The 22,868-nt window shown below is 42.0% G+C and overlaps 1 protein-coding gene across 1 annotated transcript; it reads right to left on the bottom strand.

Annotated features, from left to right (window-relative positions):
- Positions 1-2,696: 2,696 nt before the first annotated feature.
- PGCKA1 (PDCD10 and GCKIII kinases associated 1) lies at positions 2,697-22,409 on the bottom strand (the record flags this gene model as incomplete). The annotated part of the gene is made up of 3 exons (XM_082315172.1): positions 22,363-22,409; positions 4,743-4,790; positions 2,697-3,648 (listed from the first exon to the last, which is right to left on the bottom strand). The coding sequence occupies exons 2-3, from the start codon at positions 4,772-4,774 to the stop codon at positions 2,697-2,699; spliced, it is 984 nt and encodes a 327-aa protein (XP_082171298.1). The 5' UTR covers positions 4,775-4,790; positions 22,363-22,409.
- Positions 22,410-22,868: the final 459 nt, after the last annotated feature.

Here is a 22,868-nt window from a genome sequence, read left to right on the forward strand (position 1 = left end):
GCTGTGACGTGGTAAAGCTGAAGGGAAATAAACATGTATATAAATATAAAACCCATATATATGTATTTAAAACAAACAAACAAACAAGAAAAACCCAAAACTGCACAGGGCACTTTTAGATGGCAGGTAAGAGAAGTCTGAGTGTTGGTGATACATCATTTATTTTATGGAAGCTTTCCATATCCTGCAGATTTGAGGTATGCATATGCCTGACTGGGTTTTTTTTTTGGTTAAGAGAAGCATTGACCAGTTATTTCTGATGCAGTGAACATACTTGCTTTACACTGTTTTTGCCTGTCTTACATTTAAGACAATGAAAACTTGGGCTACAAGCAATGCGATGTTTGTGGCCCAGCTGGTCTCTTGCAGAGGATTTAAAGCCAATGGTCCACAACTGTGGAATCATTTTTCATGGTTCGTGTCATGGTGCAGCCGGGGCTGGCGGTTCCCTGAGGCTGGGACGTGGGGAGCAGCGGAGGCTCCCCGGGGACAGCAGGGCTGGGCCTCGACACCAGGGCCTGTCCTACCACCCCAGCCAGGGAGTGGGGCAGGGTGGGGGGCACCGGGGCAACCCCAGCTCTGGGCATCGGGCACCTCCCTGGGGCCAGGCTGAGACTGGGCTGGGCTGTCAGCCTGCAGGTAGGCCCAGCTTGGTGGGGCCCATGGCCAGGCTGGGCAGCAGGGCAGTGGGGAGCTGGGACAGGGTTTGATGGCCCTGAGGGGCTGAAATGGGGTTGTGGGCCCTGGACAGGGCAGGGGGAGCCCCTGGGGGTGGACAGGGACAGTCAGGCCTGGCAATGCCCTCGGGGCCCTCACAATATAAAAGCAGACATATGCTATGTCCTGTCATAACCATAACTAGTAATAGGCAACGTGCAAGTAGTCTTTCACTGTCATTCAGTTTTATAGTAATCTTTGATACACAAACGTGCACATAAAACTTGTATGCACTTATGAAAATGCTTAGAAGGGCCTATTAAAGTAGAAAAGTGGTAATCAACAGTACAACAATACTTTAAAAACATATAAAGCTTTTTTATTTTACAGATACAATGTGGTGACTTTCATCTGTAGCTGAATATAGTTCTCTTGAAGCTGAGACTTTAGGTTTTTTTAATTGCCTCTAAGGATATCATTAATGTTTTGAGAAATTGAAATCTTGGTTTGGGCTTGCAGTATTTGGAGGAAAAGAGGGAATCTGCATTTAAACAGAAATAATTTAAATATCTACACATTACTTAAAACCCACCTCCTAATATTCTGATCCTTATGTGTTAATGGTTAGACCAGGATTCAGCATATACTGTTGGCAAATACGTAGTTGGTGCTTTTCATATATCTAGTGAAGGATGTATCTTATAGTACTTCTTTTATGCAACTGTTATATAATCAGAACATGCATAAAGCACAAAAGCCACCAGATGATTTTTCATATGATTAAAAAAATTTATTAAGGGTTTATAACAGACTCAGAAACCACAAAATGTCAGTATAAAATGTCAAGCACTTTCTATTTCAACCATTAAGATCCCACTTTTGATGAAATGGCAGTACCAAGTTTGTCTATCTCCTTTGCTTTACCGCAAGAAAGGTCAACATACTAGTCTGAAAATGAGAGAAAGGGTAAACACTCCAGGGACACAGCTCTGATATTTTCGGATCTTACACTTAATTCAACTTGGAAGCTTAATCCCTTTCCTGCTCTAAGTTTAAGGACTGCAGCAGAGCCAGGGATGGGTCCACACTGGCTCTTGCTGTTTGTATATAAACAAAACACATCTTGCTGGGGAAGTTTGAGACACAGCCTGTTTGCGAACTGTATTGTTAAGGCAAGTGCTGTGTGCCTGGAAAATTTAGCGAAGTTGAGAGGTCTCGGGTTGTAGTTTTACAACAGTTTTAATCTATCCAAACTGGTAGGACTGAGTTTCGATCCTTCTCCAGCACCTCTGATAGTGCGTGTGCAAGTCTTATGTGAGCTACTTCAGCTCATTAAACCAACAGAAAGTTACCCACTCTCTTGGATTTGGCTAGGCTTCTGCTGTTTTAATGAGGTGAGGCAGGTCGCTTGGGGTATCCAACAAAGTCCAGGGGAGGTGTAAGGGAAGAGGTGAGGTTATCACCCTAATGCCAGCTGCATGTGCACAAATTTAGGCTTAAGCTGGAATGGAACCATAACTGCAGTGAAGTGCAAGCCAAGCTGTCTTCCCTATTTCATACTTCATTAGATCATAGAACTTTGGGTCGTTGTTTTTTTTTTTTGTGCTAATATGATGAAAATCTGTGGTTTCTAACTCTGTGGCTTCTATCGGTCTGTTTTAAATAATTGAAGTTTTCTGAACCTGGAACATGCAGTGTGCGCAGACCCTCTTGAGGGTCAAAACCAAAGGAAATGTTTGCATGAGTCCAGGTGAGGTGGGTATACAGCAGAATATCCCGTGTGGAAGAAATGATGCTTTGCCTTCCTGGTTGGCCCCATAGAAGAGTGTCAGTATTACTGTTAGCCAAGGAGGCACTTCAGTACCTCGGGCAGTAGAAATTAAAAGGCTGTATAAAACAGCTGAAGGGACATAGGTTTAGTCCCAACTCCTTTTATATATGCTGTTCATAACAGCTGTCCACATGTGCTGTACATGTGTTCATATAGATCCAGAAATAAAATCTGGATCTTACCCAGTGTATTAGAAAGAAACTTTCATCTAGTACTCGTCGTCATCTTCCAGGTCTTCCCCGGCAGTTGCAGCTTCCAGTGCAGCCAGAGCTGCTGCTACTTCTGCATCTTCCTCCTCAATTTCTCCATTGACATCTTTGTGGTTGGGGTGTGTGGGTGCCTGTGTTACTTTGGTGACAGCCACGGCAGTGATACCACCAGGAATGCCCTCACTCAAACTTGCAGAGTCGGTTTTAAAAGGTTCAATACTGTTCTCCTTCATAGGCGAAGGTGGGGTTACACAAAGGTCCTGGTCTTGTATTGCTGAAGGCCCAGTGTTTTGGTCTGAATGTGCACAGTTGACTGAAAAGCTAACTTTTTCAACATAGTTCCTGGTTTGGTTGCCATTTTGGGGATAATCAATATCTGGCAGTTGCATGGCATTGTTTTGTGTCTCCAGTACTGCACTTCCTTTGAGAAAGACGCTATCGTCTGCTGACTGGGAGTTCCCGTCTTGAATACTGTTTGGCTCATTGCAGGCTGCCTTCCTTTGCTTGCCTGCCTCTAGGTCAAGCTCTTGGCCAGACCTATGTAGTTTGGTGTAAAAGTCTCTATTGCTGGCTGAAGGAGACTCTGGCTGGCTGGAGGGTCCCTGTTCACTGGCTTCTTTCACTGGGTTTGTGGTGGGATTGCGCACGGGGTGCACTCCAGTGCAGGAGTTGCCACCATTGACTGCAACATCAAGCTGTGCGACACACTTCACAAGGCCATCCTCTTGAAAATTATTGCCTCCGTGGTTCCAGAGAGTTTCTTTTGTGCTATTTACCTGGGCTTTATTTTCTGTTCTGTTTAGCTCATCCTTCTGGAGTTCATTTTTGTGTTCTTGAATTTCACTGTTCTCTTTGAATTTGGATTTGTTGCTGCCTTGCTCATTGTGTTTGTAGCTGTTTACTTCATGAACGCATCCAGGCGATTGTACTTCTTCTGGATCAAAAATATAGCTGGAGTAAGGAAAATTTGTAGAGGAAATGTTAATTATGCAGTTAATATAATTAGAAAAAGGATTAAGCTTAATTTTTAAGATGAAGATCTTGAGGAACTCATGTCACTAAGGTTTACCTGGGGTCCTGAGAATGAGCTAAACTGAATGGAAATGCTGAACTGTCCTGTAGTCTGCTGTCCCCTGGGACTGACTGTAACTAACCCCTGTGGTGAGATTCACCAGGAGCATAAGGAGGACCTTGTGTTGGTTGTTGCATGTTTCCAGCTTTATTTTTTATTTTCTCTGGGGGGTAGATTAGCCAATAAATAGTCATCACATACATTGTTAGTTAGTATGTCCTCATGTAGCTGCTAAAATGTCTCCCTTTTTTTTTTTTCCCCGGTGTTCTTCCTTTCAAGTCTTATCTTTTTGTCCTTCTTTATTTTTGACCCCTCCTTTTTCCTTTCTTATTTTTTTTCTCTTGCTCCTAACTTTTCCTTGACTTATTTCTTTCAGAGCCTCTCTCTTGTCTTTATCTCCCCTCTTTCTCTCATAGCACCAGTTTTCTTTCCCACTTCCTTACCTGTTCTAGAGATGTGGCCAAGGGAGGGAGCAACCATCAAGTAGGGCTGTGAAGTGTTGCTTTTCTGAAACTTAGCTAGTCTCCCTCTCCAGGGAGACTTTTAATGTGGGAATTGTTCCCACAACTAACTACGTTTAAAAGTCATGACGGAGGCAAGGATCTGTAGTTCATTTTCATTGCTTAGGAGAGAGGGAGGATCTGACAAAGTCTGTGCTCCTTGTTCTACTGAACTGAAGGAAGGTCGTGCTACTTAAATGAGAAGAAGCTTCACTAAAGATGATTTTTCAATGCCACACAATTTTTCTGTGGGATAGGAATTATAGAAATGGACCTCAGTTACAGTAAATCTAAAGGACATTCACAGGGAATCAGTATGCCTATGCTCTGGCATGACTTTAAAGATACTGTAAACTTTGGGAAAACTCCAAGCTTGTAAATAGGCTTAATTTAGCAGCAGGTGTAGGGGAGCACAGACGTATGTTTTAATGCATTTCTTTTATTCAGTTTAAGCAACTCTTGTTCTTTTGTACCTTTGTATCATTTTGCAGCACCTGCACCCCATCTGGATTTTCTTTAATCTGAAAAGAGAGAGAGGGAAGGCAGGGAAGAGGGGAAGTGAGTGAAGCATTATGAAATTAATATATGGGCAATTGCATTGAAAATTATGGTCATGTTTAGAAGGGTTTTATTAGCTAAAAAGAAAGATGCCTACAGAAGAATGGATGCAGTACAGTTCAAGGTCTTTCTAGGTTGCTATCTTGCATTGATAGTGGCCTTTAGTTGGGGAAAAATCTGAGGAGGAATTTAATGGTTCTTAAACAGATAGTGGTGTTCTCCCAGACTATTTTCCTAAGCAATTTTATGATTTGGAGTTTCCAAAGTCAGAGAGTAGTCATTTGGGTGTTTTGTTTTTGTTTTGGTTTTTTTTGGCAGCTATTGATGGACTTTTCTTCCATGAATTTATCCAGTTGTTTTCTGAAGTACAGTAAACTGTTAGCATCTACAGCATCCTTCATTTGGGAGTTTCACAGCCCAGCCTTGCCTGTGTGAAGAAGCACCTGCTTTTGTTTGACTTGAACCTGGTTCTTACTACCAGTATTTGATGCCTTCTAGTTCTTGTATTAGAGCAGATGGTGAGCATCATGTCCTATTGCCACTATAGTACAGGTCCTCTACTTCCCCTTCAGTTCTGATATGGAGTCTGAAGAATCCTCATCCTTTTATATGTTACACATACTGACATTGTTTCATGCGTATAGATTGTTCTTGTGGGGGTTTTCTGGGCCTTTTGCGTTTCAACATCCTCCTTAGATGAGGTGTGGGAACCACAAATGCAGAGTTCTCAAGGTGTGGGGAACCACAGATTTATTCTTTCCTAATAACTCCTGTCCCCACTCAGCTGGCTCTGTGACAGCTACTGAGCAATGAGGTGACATTTTTGTGGAACTCTTAGACACAGACATATTGCTGGGATTAGCACTTCATTATATGCAGTGTGTTGCACTTGCTTTTTATGAGGGTAAATTCTTCAGAGTTTGACTAGAGCTAGCAGAGTGTTTGCATTTTGCTACATCTCTGTATATTGCAAGCTTTCTGTATACGGGTGTCATTGCCTGACCCAGTGAGATGCTAAGAGCTATCAATTACATGGTTCATATGCCAAAGTCTTTTATTATGGGAAGAAAGAGTTTGCTAATTTGGACCCTTGAGAACTTTTATGTTCTGAACCAGAAGTGAAGACACAGATTTGAACATCCCAAAACCCTAGAAAAAAAAATTATTCTTTATGGGTTGGGGCTATCTTATTTCAAGTTAATCGAGTCAGGACAGGTTGTTAATATGTTTAGTTCATCATTATTCAGGCTCTTTCTTTTTCTCTTGAGATGTTCTACAGCCTCACATACTTTTGCTATTGCTTAAGGACAGCAGCTCACTTCCCATAAAACAGAAATTGATGATGCAAGGTCAGGGTATTTTCTAGAGCGATTTATTCACAGAACACCAAAGGAAAGTGGTGTTTGTTTATTCTTACCAGGCATAGCCTGAACTGCACACCAGTGATTATGCTAGCAGAAATTACAATCAGAACTCTCTGTTGTATGGGCTTATCGTCTCACTTTTTTCCCCTCTAAAATCTGACTTCCTCTGGTGTTAGCACTGAACGAAATGCCTGATGTCAAACCCCTCATTCTTGGAGCCTCTAAGGGCCTGCAGCCATTCAGCAGCTGGTTTTAGCTAGGGTGTAGCTGCCTCTACCTATGCTTTTTGTCTTTGTCTGCATGTGAACTGTCTTGAAGCAGAAACTTCTATCAGTAGTAGCCAGCTCGTAGCCTGGTGCCTGCTGGGATGGCTTGTAAGCCAGCTGCTTTGCTTCCTCTCTCTTGGTGCTGCTTCCCTCCCTTCCTTAAATGCATTCTCCTTTCCACATTTCTGCTGATCTTGTGCGGCGTGTCGTTGTCCCCCACCCCTAACAATGTCATAGCAGGAATTCTGATACAGGGTTTTTCATCTGAAGAGGATGCAATAACTGGTGAGGTGGTCATGTGTACAGACCCTCCTTATGTGCAGTCGCTCTACAGTACAAAGGCGTTTGGACAGGTTTGACTATGTATGGGGCTTATTTGAGCTGGCTGGTGTAGCCATCTTTTCCAGCCAAAGAGGAATTCTTAATACAATTTGCTTTGATCATGTTAAAAGCTGAATTAGCTATAGCCCTTCTTTAGGTTAAGACTAATGTGAAGCTAATTCAGTTGAGCTGAGCTGTATGTGGATGCTCTTTTTGGTTTGACTGACATGTTTAGTTTTAGCTTAAACCTGCTTCTAAACTGAAAGAATAAAAACTGCATAAAGGTGACCAGCTGTTGATAGACTCAGCCTTCAAGTGTCAGTGGCTGGCAGGTTTCCACATGTTAGATATGTCACTGTGTGATCTCTGTTCATGGAAAAGGCAATGTAACTTAGCTTACGTTAAGCCTCTTTCTATACAGACTCTTACCATTCCTCATGCTTGCCATGTGCTAAGAGTATGCAAATACTATTTCAGCTCTGCTAAATCATGATAAATTCAATTGCTGTGAGTTGCCATGTGAGCCCACTGAAATGCCCATACAGCCTTTGGCTTGGCTTTAAATTTCATAGGTTTGGTGAAACCAGTCCTGGTTTGCATGCAGACCAGTTCTGAGAGTGGATACTGCTTCTAGCTGGGTGTGGGCACTTCAGGTCAGCTGCTTCTGTTTAAACTTTTATCTGACAAATTTCCTACTTAGTGCTTTTATTTGTAAGTTTTTGTGATTTTTTTTAAATGACAAAATCTTGCTCATAGGGTTTAACCATTGGGAAGTGCTAATTGCTGTCCTCTATTCTGTTGTAAAGATGCTTGTGATCATCATAGAAGACAATTATAAATGGAAATTACTGTTGTTTTTCATAGGAAGCACTTCCCTGGTTGGTTTTTTTAATTACAGTTACAGTTTGAATTATCTCTGCAGCGACTGTGTTAAGCTTTTCCACTGATTAGTTACAACTGGATCTGTCCTCTGGCATGAATAAACTATTACATATGGAAAATACTTTGTTGTATTATCTTATAAATTATTTCACATCCCTGAAATAGGAATATGGTTTTACAATGTCACTGTCTGAACACTGTTGTTTTTTTTTCCCTTGCCCTTTTCTTCCATATTTATAATAATCTTTCAAGTTGACAAATAAGTCTGGGGAATAAATTGCTTTTATAGCGTGAAAAGGCATCCTTTAATCCTACTTATCTTTTTTTAGGTACCTTGCTCTAAAGACTTGTGTATTGTGTGATGTTCATAGTTCCATTAACGGATAAGTAGTTTTAATAAGCTCTTGTCTGGAGCAGTTTGAATCAAGCACATGCTACAGACTTGCAACAAAAAGGGGTTAGAGAGCTCAAGCAATGGATAATGATATGTTACCTGATATTGAGTTTAGAAACATTGCATCCTTTTATGTTCAAACTTTTTTTGCGTTTTTATAAGACATTTATTCTGTTAGATATTCTGTGCTGCTAAATCGATTAGATAATTTCAGATGAACGTGATGTGATGCGGAATGCTCCCTTGCAGAACACTGCTAATTCCCCTGCAAAAAAAGGCTGCCTACCTAAAGTGGCAGTAAAATACTTGGCCTTAACATTTAGATCCTCAGAATTCAGATCAAATTGCCATTAATCCTAGACATCATTCTTTCTCAATCATGAAATTCCTGAAGGCATGTAAATTTCTGTCACTGGTTATTATGCAGTCACATAATCCTAAACAATAACACATCATCTGCCATTAAAGCTCTACTAAAATGCTAAGTACGGATTTTTTTTTTAGACATGCACTAGAACACTTGGAGCATTTACAGGAAGGAGATAGAGCTCTTCAGGTGAGAGGAATGAGGGAGGCCTAGAATTAAATTTTTTTTTTACTCTGCCTAATTTTGAACTTTCACTTTTCCAGCTTTGAGTAGCTGCTGAACAGCATGGCCAGCAGGACCAGGGAGCTGATAGTGCCCCTGTACTCGGCACTGGTGAGGCCGCACCTTGAGTACTGTGTTCAGTTTTGGGCCCCTCAATACAAGGAGGACATTGAGGTGCTGGAGCGTGTTCAAAGAAGGGCAACGAAGCTGGTGAAGGGTCTAGAGCACAAGTCTTCTGAGGAGCGGCTGAGGGAGCTGGGGTTGTTTAGTCTGGAGAAGAGGAGGCTGAGGGGAGACCTTATTGCTCTCTGCAGCTACATGAAAGGAGGTTGTAGCGAGGTGAGGGTCAGTCTCTTTTCCCAAGTAACAAGTGATAGGACAAGAGGAAATGGCCTCAAGTTGTGCCAGGGCAGGTGTAGGTTGGATATTAGGAAAAATTTCTTCACCAGAAGGGTTATCAAGCATTGGAACAGGCTGCCCAGGGAAGTGGTTGAGTCTCCATCCCTGGAGGTATTTAAAAGACGGGTAGACGTGGTGCTTGAGGACATGGTTTAGTGGTGGCCTTGGCAGTGCTAGGTTGACGGTTGGACTCAATGATCTTAAGGGTCTTTTCCAACCTTAACGATTCTATGATTCTATTCTACGAATCTTCTGAAGTGTGTCTCTGAGGTTGAGCTTGTAGCAGTTTCTACAAAATAATCAGATTCTTGCAGCATGAGAGTAGGATAGCCTTGTGGTTTGCATATTCAGTGTCAGTGCTTGCTTCCGTTGAAGTTATGATACTTTTCTTCAGTGAAAGAGTTGGAAGAGGCCCAACTCTGTGTGTTTTTTCCCCCAGCAGACCTTTAGTTGACCATGCAAAAGATAGTCTAGATATAATGTCCTTGCAATGTATTAAACAAGTGTTCACAGAGAGACCAGGAAGACCTGATGTCATGAAAGAATGACTTTCCTTTAAAAGAAAATGATACAGAAGAGCAACTATTCTAAAACCAGTTGGAAAAAAATCCTACTATGGTTAATAAGGAGGTAGTAATTAAACTTAATTTGAGGAGAGCAGAACACCAATCCCAGCAGTAAAGCTAATGCTGAAAAAGGGAAGGCTGTTAAATATTTTTATGGTGGCACCTGCTAAGAGAATGAAATGGGACTTTTCTTAAAGTGTGAGACCTTGCTGAGGATAATAAGAATAGTGTCTGACTCCAAAAATGTAACCTTGCATTACAAGCCACGATGTGCTTTGAGAAGTCTGGTTTGCTTTATCAGATTTGAGAAACACAACGTATCTGATTTTAAATGATGTAATAACATAGCTTCTATTGTCTATTTAAACTGTAGCCGTGTTATGAATAAACAAAAGGCAAACAAAAGATAATGTCATGAAAAGGGAAGGGCAAACATTTTTGAGAAATAAAAATGGTTTGACAGCCTTTCTCAATATTCTTGGAAGTTTATATAGAAACAGAAAAAGGCCAATCTTATTGTTGTTCATGGTGTGTTTTTTTTCTTCTGTCTTGATTTTTTTGTTTTTTTAAACCTCTTCAGGAGCAGAAGCAGAAAGGTGAGGGGACAGCATATTAAAATAGCTTTCCTAGTAGGTCTTAAACTCATAAACTCTGGCTTGGTGACTTTTTTTCTGGGTCATTCTTTTAATAAGCCAGTTGGGTTGTTTGTTTGTTTGTTTTTCCTCCCCCACACCCTGGTGCTTTATGAGCTTCTGCTGTTTCTTTGGCTTTTCTCTCTCTTCCATCCTCTCCCACTCTGGATTACAAAGTAAGGAATTCTTTCCTATGTGTGTATTATCTGGGCTGCTGAGTCTGGATGATGCATCCCCAGGGGCCGAGGGCACCTCTTTCTCTCACTTTTTCCAGTAGAGGCACCTTTCAGACTAGACCCTGCCAGTGTCTTCACCATCTTCCCTTCTGTGCTTTGCATTCCTCAGTGAAACCTATCGTTCTCGGTACCGGCCTCAGCTACCAGTCTCTTTGTGAAGGACTCAAACCCTTGCTCATCAGAATTAAGCCTGGCTGCCTCACTACTAACGCAAACACAAATTCCGGAGTGGTTTGTGGGTTTTTTTGGTTTGGTGTTTTCTTTTTTTTTTGCTAGCAAGGTGTCCTATAGATGCCAAATGCTAACCAGCTAGGAGACATTCACAAAAGCAAATGTGGGAAGAGAAAGTGCCTGCAGAGAAATACGTACAGAGGGAATATAAAGAATTTGGGGTGGAAATAACCTTAGAGAGCTCTAGCACTTTGCAAGCTTCTTGTAGTGGGATGTGAGGTTTGCCTTCTGTGCTGAGTAAGCATTCACACCTCAAAAGATTGCAGAGGCTGTCCTCAGCATGTGCCAAAGTCTGAGAAAGGGTCAGGTGTGTCTAGGTTGGAGGAGGAAAGTGCAACATGTTACTGAGGGGTGGAGGCAGAGAAGCAATTGATCTCAATGACAGATAATGTAAAAGAAGCACGGAAAGACTGTGGGACAGATGGTAGAGCTGACAACTATATTTAGAAATTGAGAAAACTAGTAAACATACAGTAGAAAAAAAAACACAAGCCTGTGGTAGAGGGAGAGAGAGGATAATGGGGTAAAGGTTGTAAAGGAAGAAAGAGCAGGGACGTAACTTCATTAGCCATGCGCTGTGCAGGCTGATCACTACTTTGGGGTGAATATCATCTGTAAGAACTGTCTCTCTTTGCTTAAAATACAGAGAACTCTTCAAATCCTGTGGGTTTTTTCTCCTGACCTTAGTCACTATTCTGAGGCCAGAGGGCCTCCAAAGAGAGAGAGAGGGGAAACCCCCCCCAAACCACCTGTTCTGGGCCCAGAATCCTTTCCTGCTGATGGTCTGTGGAGACTAACACCACTGATGAAACCTTCGGAGCTGACAGATAAATGTCTTTTGAAAACAAATTACTTTCCCACAAAACTCCAGATCATCTCTACTCTTGTACCTGAAAGTTACAGCCCAATTTAGCTGGAACAGTCACATTTAGCATATAGGTGACAGCCAAAAATATCGTGAAAAATAAAACCATGTAGAATGTCTGATCTTTTTCAGTGAGAGTCTAGAGCCTTTGGCAACTCTGGTCTTAGCGTAGTTGTTAGGAAGGTGACAATTTGATAACTAGTCTGTGCTTAACTCTGCATTAAGACCAATACTTAAAGCTGGACTGAAATCTGTTTACATTCCTTTTTTCTGATGGGTTCTTAGTCTGGAAATTTGTTTTAAAAGTGCTTCAGGGAACAACTGAATCATCATATATAATCTAAAATAAATCAACTAACTTGAAGAAATACCATAATATGCTCCCTTATAGGAAGCGGGTCCTACCTCATGGGTTCTTTCTGTCTGTTTTTCTGTACCTGAATTGACTTCAGTCTCTTTGTTCACATTTCCTTCAAGTGCAGCACTGAAGTGTCATTTCCACACTTCAGCCATCATGCAGTCCAGCCCTACTAAGAATACCCGGCTGTGTGATCCTGCTGACGGAGTATGACCTGCGGATTGACTCTGAGTCACCCTCCGTCCCTGCTGCCTGCATTGCTCTGCAAGAAAAGGGAACTATGCAACTTTTCTTCCGGGTGCAGCTTGGTTTACCCTCCTGTTTTGAGGGAGGCAGGCTCTATATTTAGGAATAAGGAGTGTCAGTGTCTGCCAGGAAGAGCCTTATGCTATCCTGCCAGTACAAGGTTATTGCCAAGGTTGTTATTGCGTGTCCTTCTCCTCATTACTCCTCCTCCTCAAATGTGGTCTTTTCATTTACTTCATAAACAAAGCTGGGGAGCTGCACCGGTCTACCAGCCACTTTTATTCTCCACTGAGGCCTTATTTGCCCACTGAACAGTTTGCATGCATCTCTAGTACAACTAGCTGTGAAGATAAAAGAAGTTGATGCAGAGGGACCCATCAACGATTTGTATAAAACTTCCTTGGCCACAGTGTAACTACCGTGGTGACTTACAGCAGTCAGCTTTAGCTGTTTGACTCTCATTGCCGCTCTCTGCTTTTTCCCTTTCAAATCAGGTACTCTGTTTTTCACAGATAAATGTCGTCATTGCATAAATACAAATAATCCTTACACCATCTTCAGCTGCTGAGAAGAATACGTATTTTTTGAAGGTGATTCTTCCCCTTTTTTCTGCCTGGCCAGGCTGAATTGAGCTCATGGATTGTACGTTGTTTGAGGCAATGGCCTGATTCTTTATGTGCTTCTGTGACTGAAGTGTCAAACTTTTGGGTGATATTACACACTGGCACTGTGTACAGACAATGGCTGTTTGTTTCAGTGAGGGAAGAATTTGATGTATTCTGTACGCTATTCAAGGCATGAAGTTTGGGGTTGGTTTTGCGTGTAGGGACTTAGGGGTATAATTTATGCTTCTTTGCGATGAAGCCATGAAACTGATTTACATTCATTGTAGTTTATTCAAGGGAGAAAAGTGGCTTTAACCAGGGCAGGTATCAAAACCTGGAGATTCTCATGCCTCAGAAGCATGTGTTGCTTATTATCTGGGAGTTTATAGGACTCGCTCAGTTATGGCTTCATAAACTTCGATGCTTTGTATTCTGACATAGAGCAGTACTTTTGTTACTGAGGAAGTAGCTCTGATACCACAACGTGTTTTTGCTTCAGCAAGGTAATATGTGACAGGATAACAGAATCCTTAAATGACAAAGGTATGTGAGCAGTCATAGCATGGTGAAATGCAAAACAAGTGACACTTAAACAGAATTGTTTCTAATTAGCTCAATCCCACACTTTTCAGGAGATTACAGAGCAAATTGATTTAATATCAAACACCCAAATAACAAACACTATGCTTGCCTGGTGAACTCCCAATACAGCATCAGCTGATCACCAAACCTACTCACTAAATAACGAGGGCAGTAATGTTATCATGACTTTAACCTCTATCTCTGTGGCGTCATCTGAAAATGTATGCTTGTTACTAAGTGTTTATCCAGGAAATTTGCGATAATAATAATAATTGACAAAAATTTGCACTTACTGTGCTCTTTGTCCCAAGATCACAACATTAGCAGTCAACACTAATTACTATGTACATGAAATGGTACAAACTACATATTATATCTTTGGATTATTCATAACAGCATCCAAGGGAGAGTGCAGTCTGCTAGCTGAGAGGTGTGTCTACTGTGTAGGAGTCAATTATGGCCTCTAATTGTGGGTGCGTGCTGTGGCATTTCTTAGTGCTGGGGAAGAGCATCCTGCCAGCGTGATGTCCGGCTACAATCTGATGAGAAGTGACTCTGGCAGTCAGGATGCTCAGAGTAATAGAAATATCTGCTTACATTCGTATTCTCACTCAGAGCTGATTGAGCTTACTCACAGGTCAGATTTAGCCCAGTTCTGCTGATATTAGAAAAATACATGCTGATTATCTTACATATGTGTAGTTGTAATACCAAGAAGCTCTACCAGTATAGTTGGCAATGGCAATACCTGCAAGTTGTTATATGCCAGTACAAAATCCTTTACCTGGAATGGGGAGCATCTGAGTTCATGCAAATGCAACACCAGAAACTGCTCCCCTTCTTTACAGCTGTTCTCTTCCCATGCCCCCAGGCATCTAGCTATGTTTTTATCAGACCCTGATGGTATTTCTGCTCCCACCTTGTCCCTTCACCTTCTTGCTTTTTCATGCAGCTGTTTTGCACCAAACTAAACTAAGATGCAGTGGTGGGCAGGTCTCAAGGCAGGGAAGCTTGAGTGTTGCCAGTTCAGCTTGAGCACAGCTGCACTTGTTTGCAGGTGTGCTGGCAGAAGGGGAAGGTAATGAAAAGTAGATGCTATCAGTTTTACGAACGGTGTTTTGTTTTGAGTTGTAACTGTTGGTTATTGCCTAAGCTGATCTTCCAAAAAACGTCATAATATGCATAGCGATGTTAAGTCCTACTAGCTCCTCCTCAAAATGTCCGTCTTTCCAAACCAGTAAGGTCAGCCAGACCTTCCGCTTACCCCTAGTGGCTTCCTTGACAGTATTAGTGAGTATACGAAATCCCATGTTTTGTTCTCGTTGTAGATTCTTATTTTCACTCTGCCAATGTTTTTTTATTTGGAAGTCATTCTTGTACTATTTCATTCACTGACTAATCTCTCTGGTAGCTGTAGCCTTTTTTTGTAAACACCTCTGAGAAAGTAAGGCCAGCTCACAGGGGAGGTGGACCTTTCTGTGAGGCCCTTATTACTGCAGTAGAGTGCCCTAGAGGGCACATGGGTTACAACTTAGAGGTAATCTAAACGTGTCCTTTTTCCTGTTTGCAATTGATTTTAAATATTTATAAGATATTTAAGAGGAAATGCATTCTCTCTGACTAGCTCCTCATCATGTACAGCACTGGGTCGCAGAACATTTCCCTATCCCCATTTTTTATGATGCAAAATGTTTGTTTTATTTTTGATGATGAAAAGGAAGAGGGGGCAAAGGGTAAAACTCTCACAATCATTAGCCAGTTTGCACAAAGGAAAAACAAACATAGCTTGTAGCATAAAACCACTCATTTCCTCTTCTGCCAAGCTTATTCCCTACATCTGGTCTTCCCAAACTTACATCACTGTCTGGTGTTTAACTTACTGAAGTTTATATTTCCTGTCTCTTAAAATTGTTATTCCTATAAAATATAATAGCTTGTACTCTAGTGGGGCCTAAACCCCCGAATTATGTTTAGGTCCATATTGTGCAGAAGCAAACATAGAAATGCGCTCCTTCCCAAGGGATGCATGGTCTAAACGTGTGACAAGGCAAAAAATGGGTATGATAAGCAGATGGTCATGTACGTGTGAAAGAAGCAATCAGCAGAGAAACTATATTTGATTCAGTAATTGTGTTAAGCTAGGCCCAAGTGGGGATCTGTGTTTGGGAACATAGCTGGAGTCTCAAAATAGCTATAGCCAATTTTTATGTAACAAAGAGGGACTGTATCTGAAATCCCATCTCTCCTGGTAGGTTAAAATGTCTCTTTGCAACCTGGTGTGATTTTGCACTTTGGAGAATGGATTCTTGGGTTCCAACCCTTGATCTGAAAAAACCTTTGTTGCGTCCAATGTCTTTTTAAAACACTTAAATAAAAAGAGCCCTAGAATCAGGAGCTGAGATAGTGCTGCCATGGGGCTACAATTCACAGGATCCTTTGCTTATGGTTTGCCTGGAACAGTTCCCTTCCCAGTGGCAGGCTTCAGCAGTCTTCTTTACAGCATGCCATCAAGGATGTGACTTTGACAGCTGAGAGACATGGCTTTGAGGGTCAAACTGGACCGGGGCTCCTAATTTATGAGGGAATTCTCTAACCCTTTGAATACTATGTAAAATAATCACTGCCTCCCCTGGCGTTTTGACTGGGAGTGGCTGTGGCTGATGTGTTTTAGGTCGAATGTTGTGCTCTAAGTATGTGTGAGATGTGGCCTTAATGTACCTGCCAGCCTTTGGAGCCTCAACAACACTGTATGGTTTCAGGCCACAGGAAATCTGGTATAGTCACACCCGAGGGCAAGGAGTTCATAAGCTGTCAGTAGACTTGGCTGGGTATCCAGCTGAAGTGCCTTGTCCCTCCTGACTTAGACGCATGTGGATATTTGATTATAGATCTTAACTTGGACTCCCTGTTCTGTCATGTATTTGGCTGGACAGCCTTTCCTGATTCCTAATACAAATAGTCTGCTTATTTTACAATTCCCAGATGAGCTTGGCAGGAGATATTTTGCTGAAACTTGTCAAGATGGTAGGAGCTCTGGTATGTCCATCAAAACAGCTTTAGTCAGCTGGACACCTGGGTGGAAATGCAGTGTCTGTGGACTTCCAGAGAGTGCTGTGGATTTCAGTTTTGGGCTTGGGCACTTAAAATTCACCCAAGTGTCACCAGGATGCTAAAAGTATTAGAGTGAACACAATTAATAATGGAGTTGGAATAAGAAATCCTTTAAAATGCCAGGTTTTCCTGGCTCTACTTAAAAGGCTCTATCCTGACCGGATGATAGATATCTCTGTGATATACAATAGATTGGCCTGGGCTTAGTGAAATGGAAGCTTGAATAGGGTCTGAGGACAGGTTGTTCATACGGATAACTTCTTTTTCTGCTAGCTAGGTGTTACAGTGCACAGAATCTGGGTCCCACTGGCATAGCAGTGGTATGGATAGAAGCAGCATTGGCAGCTGATTTGTGACTTTCCTCCCTGAGGACAGTGGAGACTTCATGTGCGTCATGTATATGATGCAGTGAATCTTTTAAAGAGAAAAACATGACTCATTTGCCTCATTTGTCCAGTCTTGCAGGACAGCTCAGGTTCAGCTAGAGGAAGTAGCTTGTCATCTTTATGCCATAATCCTTGTGATAAAGAAATGACATGGCAGGTTAGGTTGTACGGTTATATTTCTATATACATGTACCTCTCCTTAGGTGTCATACACATATATGTATAGTTAAATAAAAAGGTCTTAAACAGGAAATAGATCCATGGTAGTCCAAGCAGTTGTCTCTTCCTGTTGGTAAAATTGTGTCATTATTTGCTCCCCAGCTTTGGAAACACAAGTGCTGGAGTCCTGGTTATGGATTTCAAAGGGTCATTGCACTTACACCTCAGGGACAAAAGAAGGGCCAGGGAGAATCTCCATCCTTTGTTGGATGCAGAGGGAAACATTGCCACAAAGGATGAGGAGAAGGCTGAGGTACTTAATTCCTTCTTTGCCTCAGTCTTTAATAGTCAGACTGGTTGCCCTCAGGGTTTTCATGCCCCTAAGATGGGAGATGGAGATAGGATGCAGAATGAAGCCCAGGTTGTCAAAGAGGTGGCAGTCACTGACCTGCTCCTCCACCTCAATGCTCACAAGTCTATGGGGCCAGATGGGATCCACATGAGGATACTGAGGGAGCTGGCAGAGGAGCTTGCCAAGCCACTCTCCATCATTTATCAGCAGTCCTGGTCAACCGGGGAGGTCCCAGATGACTGGAAGTTAGCTAACGTGACACCTACAAGAAGGGTCGGAAGGAGGATCTGGGGAACTACAGGCCTGTCAGCCTGACCTCAGTGCCAGGGAAGGTCATGGAGCAGATCATCTTGAGTGCCATTACGTGGCACATGCGGGACAACCCAGGGATCAGGCCCAGCCAGCATGGGTTTATGAAAGGGAAGTCCTGCTTCACTAACCTGGTCTCCTTCTATGGCAAGGTGACCCGCTTAGTGGGTGAGGGGAAGGCTGTGGATGTTGTCTACTTGGACTTTAGTAAGGCCTTTGACACAGTCTCCCACAGCATTCTCCTGGAGAAGCTGGCTGCACATGGCTTGGATAAGTGCACTCTGCGCTGGGTTAAAAACTGGCTGGACGGCCGAGCCCAGAGAGTGGTGGTGAATGGAGTCAAATCCAGTTGGCGGCCGGTCACGAGTGGTGTTCCCCAAGGCCCAGTGTTGGGGCCGGTCCTGTTCAATATCTTCATTGATGATCTGGATGAGGAGATTGAGTGCACCCTCAGTAAATTTGCAGATGACACCAAGTTGGGTGGAAGTGTCGATCTGCTGGAGGGTAGGAAGGCCCTACAGAGGGACCTGGACAGGCTGGATCACTGGGCCAAGGCCAACTGTATGAGGTTCAACAAGGCCAAGTGCCGGGTCCTGCACTTGGGTCACAACAACCCCATGCAACGCTACAGGCTTGGGGAGGAGTGGCTGGAGAGCTGCCTGGCTGAAAAGGACCTGGGGGTGCTGGTTGACAGCCGCCTGAACATATGAGCCAGCAGTGTGCCCAGGTGGCCAAGAGGGCCAATGGCATCCTGGGTTGTATCAGGAATAGTGGGACCAGCAGGACCAGGGAGGTGATAGTGCCCCTGTACTCGGCACTGGTGAGGCTGCACCTCGAGTACCGTGTTCAGTTTTGGGCCCCTCACTACAAGAAGGACATCGAGGTGCTGGAGTGTGTCCAGAGGAGGGCAACGAAGTTGGTGAAGGGTCTGGAGCACAAGTCTTCTGAGGAGCGGCTGAGGGAGCTGGGGTGGTTTAGTCTGGAGGAGAGGAGGCTGAGGGGAGACCTTATTGCTCTGTACAACTACCTGAAAGGAGGTTGTAGCGAGGTGGGGGTTGGTCTCTTCTCCCTAGTAATGAGTGATAGGATGAGAGGAAACAGCCTCAAGCTGCGCCAGGGGAAGTTTAGGTTGGATATTAGGAAAAACTTCTTCACCAAAAGGGTAGTCAGGCACTGGAACAGGCTGCCCAGGGAAGTGGTTGAGTCTCCATCCCTGGAGGTATTTAAAAGACTGGTAGATGTGGTGCTTGAGGACATGGTTTAGTGGTGGATTTGGCAGTTATAGGTTGATGGTTGGACTCGATGATCTTAAGGGTCTTTTCCAACCTTAAGAATTCTATGATTCTATGACTTCTCAAGGGAATAGTAGGAAGACTTCATACATAGAGCTTGTTTGACTTGGTTGCATGGGGTTGCTGAAAGAAAAGTGCATGTCAATTGATGTATGCCGTAAATATCCAAGTTCCATTTTTTTATGTTTATTTTAGAATAGAAGGTAGCTTATAAAGATGTTGCAGTAAAAACAAAAGCTATTATTTAGAAATTCTGTTCCATGTTCACATCGTTTTAGTGTAGCATTTAAAAGCTGTTATTTGCTCCTAATAATTTCCAAAATATTTGTGTACTCAAAAATATGCCTCTCTTTCCTGTCTTGTCATATAGTTCCTATTCTGTACCTTCACAAGGGGCTGGTTCCTGGTTCCTGCTAGAAATATCTGTACTTTGAGGTGTTACCTCAAAGTAATTTGTAATTTGTATTTTGAGGTGTTACCTCAAAGTAATGCCTGTCCTAGGTATTTCCCCTTGTCGTATTAGCTGCAGGCTTAAACCGAAGTTTGAACTGCTCTATCCTGCTTCAGTGATATTCTGTAATTTAAACCCTGTTCACTGGCCTGGTCTGAGCATACTGAAGACCACAAGCCTTTTATACTGGGTACCTCCATATTCTGTGTGCCTACTTGAGAAACAATCGTACACTGAAATCAGTTGGAGACATTTAGGTTTACTTAAAAAAAAAAAATCTCGATGAGTCCCTCCATTGACTAATTTCTGACTAGTCTATTTCACTGGAAACACAGAGGTTTTTATATGTATGTTATTGTTCTTTACACTTTCTTCCTAATGGTTGAATCATTTCTCCTGGCATAAAAACTACATACAATTCCAAATCTGGTGATTTTTTGTTTGTTTCTTTCCCCCAGTAGGTGTCTCAGACCTGTCCTTAAAATATGAAGGAAATGAGGTAAAACTAAAGGTCTTGTGGTAGCTTTCTTACAGTTGCTTCTAGTTCTCTCTACAGGGCTGGCTGAAGAAGCGAGATGTCAACCTTTGGATGAAAGATGAGGTAACAAAGGACTTTATAGGACTCAATAAATTTAGGTCTCAAAGAGTAGAGAAGAGAGGGTAGAAGCATCCTGCTTGATCCATCGATATATTAAAGGCTTTGGTAAATTTTGAGGACTGAGAAAATTCAACGGTTGCTGAGAGGTCAAAGACATCTGTTAAAGAGAGCAATAGTTGAAAGATGTTGCTGTCCCTGGTGAAGGATCAGATTGAAATTTTAGCTGAATTTGAGGAAGGGCAGATGCTGAGGTCAGAAAGGTGCATTTGAAGAAAACAACAATATGTCAGTGTATGCAGTTGCATCCAGCCCTTGACAGATTTACTGTTGCCTATGTCCCTTTTTGGGTGTGTGTGAGATGCTGCTGAGCAAACTGATGAATTAGAGTGCCTAACGAGGCATAGCTGGGGGATCTCAGTACCTATGTGTGACTTAAACATGAAGTAGCACTAAACTCAGGTACTGGCCTGAAAATTGGGGTATCGCTGGTCATTCAGGTCACTGGTTTGAACTGATACGGTGGTCACTAAGATCCTGTAGCAATGCAGGATCCACATGGCAATGTGAATACAAAGCAGATTCTCTCTTGGCCATGATGTGGCCTTAGCTTCCTGCACCCTCACCAGAGGGGACTGGGAGAATGCAAATAAGGACAGAATCTGCCTTTCAGAATACTTATTACTCTGGGGCTGAATGAGCCAGAAACTGCACAGTTCGATTTTCTTTGCAGTACTGACAGGAAAGCAAACAAATCCTTTGACATGAATTTTGTATGTCAGCACAACTGGCTATGGAGCTGCTTGTTTTTTGTCTTCTGGCTTAGAAGTCACTTTTCCTTAGACTTCCATTTGCAGCATCAGCTGAAGACTATGAGCTTGCTTAAATATAGAAGTATTCTCTAGATGTGGATTGTTTCTCAACTGAATATATACTTTTATTTTTTTATATATTTTTATATATATATATATATAAATACGAATATATATAAATACGAATATATATAAATACGAATATATATAAAAACTACTTTTGTAGCCTCCTGGAATAATTTCACTTTTATTGTCTCAGTTTTATGCATGCTGATATCAATGAGAAATTCTACTTGGGACATTAGGAAAATGGAAAATATCAGACAGTGAGGGTGAAGGCTACAGCCTACTGCCACAGGATGAATGAAGTCTGTGAGAAAAACTTGGCGAGCCACAGTGTTCCCAGCTATGTTATGTGATTATGCCATGTACACTGTCACATAGCTGCCACTAGCTTGCAGCATAGCAGCACACTGTACATTGCTATGAAATCAGGCTTTTTGTTGATCCTTCGTCTGCTGGAAGCTGTTGCCTCTTGTATTTGCCTGTGAGTTCTGCGCAGCAGCGAAAACCCAGAAACAATTTATTGGCTTTCTGCAGCAATTTGGGGGCTATAGACAGCAGAACCTTTAAAAAATGCTGTCAAAAGACTTTGAATCTTTAGGTGATCTGGGAAACACTTTACAACAGAGGAAGATGGGAGAGAAGGTAGAGACCTTGTATGTGTTAGATGTTGTAAAATTCCTGTAAGTTAAAATAAGAAAGTAATAAACCCTATGAAAACAACAACTGAGTGTAAGTGCACTAAATAGTACAAGTTAACTCTTGTAATTTTGGCATTCTAGCTTATTGAAAACTTCTTTTGTTTGCACATCAGTTTTGTGGATAGGCGGAGTGCTTCTTTGTTTTTTATCTTTTCTTTTTTTTCCCCTGTTGAGTTTTTGGAAGTGGGGATGAAGAGAAACTGCTGGAGTTTAGCAGGCCTTTATCCTTTAAGTGTGCCATACATTTTTAGTTAAGTGAGCAATATTCTGCAAGTAGGCTCAGATGTCTGTGGAGATTGCTTCAAGTAGGTATTGGAGGTTTTTGTGTATATGCCTTTAGGCAGGATTGAGGCCAGGTAGGATATGTGATCTCAGCTGTGGTATTCAATTGTAGCTTTGTGTCCCCCAAAATCATCTTGCCCTGAATATTTCAAATGCTTCTCATTTGTTTATTTCATCTGAAATATTGCTAGTGGCAGGTATTGTACTGCTCAGAACATCAGCCTCTCTTAATACAAAGAAAATTGGATAAAGCTGTTAGCAGTTAGTATGAGTCAGTGATTCTCTTCTGTAAAAAATAAAACAAACAACAAATGGATCAAGGAGCTTTCTTAAAATTGTCAGGATATTGCATTTGACCATTTAATGGAATAACCTGCAGCTCTTTGTAAGGGAACTGTTAGAACTCAGCGTGCTCTCCCTCTCCAGCCAAATCAATCCTTATGTTTTCCTACACAAGGATTAAAAAAAAAAAAAAATAAATCCTACCTTTCAGATTGTACTCCATCGACTGCTTGAAAGGTTTTGTTTAAATGTCTTGATCCTGCAATAGTAAAACAACACTTTGCAAGTGGTTTCTTCATGTGCCCACACAAGTAAGAAGGATACTCCAAGGTGCAGGCTGTCTGCTGCAAGCAGTGTGGAAACATAACAACCTCCTCTTTGTGCCATTGTGAATTTTTAATTTAGACAATGATCAAACAAATCATTTGAGTAGTATGCTCATCCTCTTGAGCTGAACTGGAATGCTAATCAACCTGCTTAAAGTGAGCATGAGCTTGCCTGCTACAGTGGATTAGGACGCATGTGAGGTGTTTATACTTTAAACAGCAACAATAAAATTAGAAAATTTTCAAATATGCAGTATTATGGGATTTCTTTTTTTCTTTGCTGGGAGCCAGAAGTTTTATATTATCAGCTAAAACTTTACTGTATGCTTGTCAGAACTTTCTCCTTCAGATTTTCACAAACTTTGAAACTTAAGAAATGCCTTT

This window comes from Platalea leucorodia (assembly GCF_965183815.1).
Source record: "Platalea leucorodia genome assembly, chromosome: 6".
Classification (NCBI taxonomy): domain Eukaryota; kingdom Metazoa; phylum Chordata; class Aves; order Pelecaniformes; family Threskiornithidae; genus Platalea; species Platalea leucorodia.